The sequence below is a fragment of the Gavialis gangeticus genome, unplaced genomic scaffold (genome assembly GCF_001723915.1).
Source record: "Gavialis gangeticus isolate Ggan-Ray unplaced genomic scaffold, GavGan_comp1, whole genome shotgun sequence".
Taxonomy (NCBI): Eukaryota; Metazoa; Chordata; order Crocodylia; family Gavialidae; genus Gavialis; species Gavialis gangeticus.
This window is the reverse complement of record NW_017729025.1, coordinates 8,008,496-8,013,908: the sequence shown is the minus strand read 5'-3', so window position 1 is coordinate 8,013,908 and position 5,413 is coordinate 8,008,496. Positions and strand designations below refer to the sequence as shown.

Below are 5,413 nucleotides of genomic sequence, written 5' to 3'. Positions count from 1 at the left end.
CAAATACCTGGGGGGGGGAGACAAACCATCTTCCCAACTTACAGTAAATGCCTGATCTCTGTTTTGAAACTGGCCAGTGCTGCCTGGTAGATCCCATTCTTATTAATCAAAAGCTCGTTTTCTAGAGCCAACGTGAGCTCTGTCAGGTTAACCTTTCCATCCAAGCTGAAATCCAAGGCCTGTAATGACAACAACACACGAGAACAGGGCAAACATCACTTCGGCAGCAAAAGAGCAATAAAGAAAGGATGCTAGGAGAACCCAGAAGCATCCTCCCCTTGCTGGTGAACCTACTCCAAATGGCTTCTCTACAATGGCACCACTATCTTCCTTAAAACCCCTCACACAACCGAATTGTTGCTGCAGCGGGAAGAAGGGGACAGGGGCAAGATGTCTCATTGGACCCACAGGGAGTGGAGTGCATGTTACTAACCAACACGGCAGGTGAACAGGGGGGTTGTTCACTGTGGAGCTACACTGTGTTGCAACTTTTTTTTTTTAAACATTTAAAGGCCACAAGGTGTATGCCTGGAAGTGATCTTCCCAAATGCAAGAATAAGTGTTTCAATAAAACCATTAGAGGTAGGTTAACTTGAGCATGAGTTATTCATTTAAAAAAAACTGTTTCTCTTTTACAGCAAAGGTGTCACCTTCTTTTAGGGCACAAACCACCATCAGCAACTCCTTGATTAAAAACCATGCTATCTGTCCCTGCACATATTACACTTGCAATTTAGGCTCAAGCAAGTTCCAGTCTGCAAAAATCTTCAGACATTACTTTAGCCTTTGGGTATTGTAACTACAGCATTGATTGTATGAACTAAAAGCCTTCTATTGGCAGCCATCTCCAGTGTCCATGAGAAGTGCCAAGAATAAAAATGCAGGAAGTCTTCCTTTAAGCTCGTCCACACCCTAGACCGGAAGTCTGGAAAGCATTTTGTTGCAAGAGTCCAGACATTTGCTTCGCAACATATGTGACCAGTGTTGCCCTCAGACTATGAAACCTACATGGAGGTGCCAGGTTTTCCAATCCTACCTTCCCTTTTGGGATATGCAACCATTTAGGCCACTGGCCTGCTTTTAAATATTAGCTTTTGCAAATTCAAGTATTTGGACACCTCAAGAACCTGAACCACCCAACTTCAGACAAGGCAGAAACCTCTGCTTTTTCCTTTCTTCCATTGCTTGGTGTATGAGAGTTGCATTTCTCTAAAGTCTCAGGAAGTTACCATGGAGATCCAGCATCCCTGCTGTTGCTCACATCAAGTAGTTTTAGGATAAAAATAGAGAGGCAGGAAAAACATACAGAATTAAAAAGAAAAGCCACGCAGGTGGGCAGGGACCTATCTAGTTACCTTCAGGATTTCGTGGCTGTTTTCAATCCCCTCTTCATGCCACGTGTCAAGTATCCGCTCAACACATGCATAGCCCATGCCATCGTCCAGGCTAGAGAAAACTCGAAACCCAATTGTGCTGGTCATGGCTGAGGGGGTCGTGGTGCGTCTCCCACTCTCATCAAAGGACTGGGAGGAGAGAGGAAGAAATGAGATTCTGCAAAAGACCAGACTGGCTAAAGGCTGCACTGGACTTCCTCCTGCCACAGTGATAAGGAAACCCTATACTTTCAACCCTGCTAAAAGAACTAGGAAGAGTAAGAAATAAGGGTCTGGCACCTCCTCCAAGCTGCACGGTTTTGCATTGGAAGAGACTCCACTACAGCCAACGAGGTTCGAGCACAACTGCCAACTGCTTTCCCATTTTACTGCTGGCAGCGTGGGGTGGTTTCCACACGAGGAGGCTTTAAAGAGGCTTAGACAGATCTCCCTTCCTCTTCCTGTAGCCGCCACTAATTCCTATTCACATTGCGCACAGATTGTCCTATTGACCAGGCTCTAAATCAAACCAGAAGCGGTACTCATTGTAGCCTTCTCCCTTCTGGCCTGTGACTTTCTTACTTCCTGCTACGGTGTTGCCTTGCCTTTTCTCCAGAGAACACACTTCGTCTTGCAGCAAGAGAATGTCTTTGGGCACCTGTACACACCATGGGTTTAAATCCTCATTAAATTAAACAGGTTTATAAAATTTAAACTTGTTTGTTTTTGTGCGCTGCATCTGTGTTTACACGCACTACGTTTTCAAATGAATTAAGCCTTGGAGCATCGTGTCTGTGTTTACACATACAAGGTCTTCAAGCAAATTAAGCTGGGTCCCTGGCTGGCATCACAGGACAGCAGGATGGTCTAGTGCTGTCCCCTCTGGCCCAGGGCCCTCATCCACCCTGTGCCCATGCCCTGCTATGCAGCTGTGGAAACAGAGTAGGCAAACCACAAAAAAAGGAAGCAATTCAAAAGCAAAATCAATTCAAAGGGGTGGACTACAAAAAAGTTGCAGCGCCAGCTGGCGGACAAAGAGGCTCATTACATGCCTTCGAGTGCCTTTGTGTTTGCACACAATGAATCCATGAACGCGAGGCTTTAATTCCCAGTGAGCCAAACTCAATTAAGTCTGAGGAGTTTTAGTTTAATGCACAAGAAAGACTTTTAAAGCAATGGAAAATCCCGCTCATGTGAACAGACATGCAGTTGCAGCATGTACATGAGCCCTTAAACTCTACATTACAACTCTTGTCCCTAAACCTAAAACAAGTAGGACAATCTATTCTGGAAACGCTCAAGCAGAAGCACTCAGGTGAGAGGCAGCCTACCTGCAGTGAGAAAAATAAGCCACCCAGATCCCACATTCAGCACCCACCAAACTTCTTGGGAAGGCGCCTATTATTTAAGGAGCTTTGAGTAATGCTCCTGTTTAATGTGCTGTCACAGAATCCAGGGAGAGACAGAGAAGAGCTATCAGCAGTCAGGCAGACAGCGTGCCTGACCAATGCAGTGCTAAAATGACACACCCCAATTAAAAAGCCAATCTAACAATCATCTATTTCCTCAACCTTGGAAAACGAGATACTGTTAAGGTCTGCAGTTCGATCTCATGAACCCATTTCCCAGAGATGTATTGTTCCGTGTTTCTCACCTGCATAGAAAGGTGCCTCTTCAGCTGTCTATAGGGGGTAGATGCTGATGGTGTGAGTGATTTTCCATTTTTAAATAAGCCATAGAAAAAGTCTTCCACGCTCATTGTGCCATCTTGCTCAAGATTATGGAATACTTCTTCAAGCACCTGAAAGCCATGGTATCCAGTCACACCTTTTACATCCCTCTCAGAGCCATAAAGTGATGTATAGCTGTAACACTTAGGTTAACAAAAACACGATTCTGCCAGGTAAAGGCTAGTATTCACTTAAAAGATCAAACAAAATATTACCCAAGATTCTGTATCAAGCCACAAATGCCAGGATGACAATTACTGCTGAGAAAGCGAATCCCAAATATACCAGGCATGCTCGACTGAAATCTGTCTACTCAACTGCTTCTCCCCTGTAACCCTCACACTCCCTCCCCCCACTTTTAGCACCATTTAAGAACACTGCCGTCTTGAAGGGAGCATAATGAAAGAAATACCTATTGAAAGACATTTCTTCCACTATTGCTCCCAAGGCCTCGTTGTTTCGAGGGTCTCAGAACAACTGATGTTGCAATAAAAGTGCTGAAACCTAATCAGCCAGCAGCATGACTGAACAAATTGAAAGATGGTGCCAAATTAAAACTAAACCCCATTTAGCAAAGATTGCCCTGAGGTAGTGAAGCATCATAGTTATTCCATCTGAAGGTGTTTGGATTCTAATTTCATTTTCATCAGGTTGTTTACATGACACTTCAGCTTGACCATGGAAGAGTCCCAAGCAGCCTCTCCTCTGGCTTTTCCACATTAACGGGATCCTGCTAAATCATCTCATTCCTTCAAAAACCAGGCTACGTGAAACAAAATGATTTGTATTGTTATTTCAGGATTTACAAAACCCAGTTCTTGCGAGACCAACTGAAACCAACATGAATGTTGCTTTAAAACATTCAGGGTGGAAGGACTTTTGGTACGTGGTGGGCCACAAATACTGCCCCGGGGCATTTGCCAGTAGAGTCCGAAGCAAATGTCTACTGATGCCTTGGTAAATGTTCTGCTTTCTAAAAAAAGAGGGTTATGACTGCAGCACTCAGTCTCACCTTTACCATTTGCTTCCTATTTAAAAAAAAGAAAATCACCGCTTTGGACTCATTTTAATGGAGAAACCATCACTATAGCTTTATTTAGGACTCTCACTACCTTTTTATAAAGCCAACAGTGGGTAGTTCACCCATGTCAAGCTCATTAGGAAGCCATCAGCTGACTCTCAATGGACAGCTGTCAATCAATGTTCCCTTTTTAGGGTGCGCCAGTACAGACGCACTGATTAGCAGAGATATCCCGAGATAGCCCTGCATGGCTAGCTCCAGAACCGGCAACAGTATAGCCATACCTGGCCAGGGCTGAGCCTGGACTAATTGGCCCTACTCGGGTATTGTAGGTAGACTGTTCTGTGCCAGATGGACATAGCCTTAGAATGTATCATTACATCTATCATAAGCATTATGGTAAAACCATATGCTTAGAGAAGCATTAGGCATTTTCCTAGTGACAGTATGGATGCATTTCCTTCTGAAGAAGCCTCCCATCTCATGTCTGCCTCCCTCGGAAAGCAAACACCCACCTCAGTATCCACGTTCTGCAGCAGATATTGCTCACAAATAGAGACCAGCTTCTTTCTGTTCAGGTGACCATCCCTGGTGATGCCGAGGTGCTCACAAACCTCTTGCAGTTTTTCTTCTATCCAGTCTTGGGTGGGTGAAGACACATTTTGTGAAGCGTTCAAGTCATCTGGATTCCAAAATCTTAACTGGCCTGAAATAAGCACAGTCAGACTTGCATGCATAAGGGGATCAAAAGACAGGAATATACATTTCAAGTTACTCTGGGGCACTTTAACCCACCTAGCTAATAGATTTGCTCAAATCTACCTTCCTGAGCGCTTTGGAGTCATGCCCATAGACACAGTATTTGAGCACTTATTTGCCGGACCAGGTCTCTAGTAGTATTCACAGGAAAAGCTATATGGTTGCTATGCTCCATCCTACTCAGGGCAAGGCTTCTCACTCTCAGATGAGGGGGTTGCTGTGTACTCCAGTGTCATTACCCTGAAGGGTTTTATCAACAAGGGAAGATCTTGCAAAGCATTTCAATTATATGTGATGTTCTGGACTTTTCAATCCACCCTGCTCCAGAGGAGCACAAGCTGCCTTGAAGATCAAGGAAAGAGCTATTGACTCCCACACATCAGGGGCCTGAATGACATCAGGGCTTCAAAGGGTAGGACTGATGTCTTCAACTGACAGCAAATACAACCTGGGAGATAGGGCAAAGCACAAGCTCACTGTGCTAACTGCAGCCTAAATAAAGTGGGGGGGGGGGGGGGGGGGGGGGGGGC

The 5,413-nt window shown here is 44.8% G+C and overlaps 1 protein-coding gene across 2 annotated transcripts in view; it reads right to left on the bottom strand.

The window, feature by feature from the left end:
• The window catches only part of NIN (ninein), a 95,790-nt gene that overhangs the window by 51,500 nt on the left and 38,877 nt on the right, over positions 1-5,413 (bottom strand). For both annotated transcript variants that reach the window (XM_019518357.1, XM_019518359.1), the window contains exons 5-8: positions 4,640-4,830; positions 3,028-3,174; positions 1,356-1,523; positions 43-179 (exon numbers count right to left, since the gene is read on the bottom strand). In XM_019518357.1, the coding sequence (XP_019373902.1) occupies positions 43-179; positions 1,356-1,523; positions 3,028-3,174; positions 4,640-4,830 (643 nt within the window). The remainder of the gene's footprint in view (positions 1-42; positions 180-1,355; positions 1,524-3,027; positions 3,175-4,639; positions 4,831-5,413) is intronic.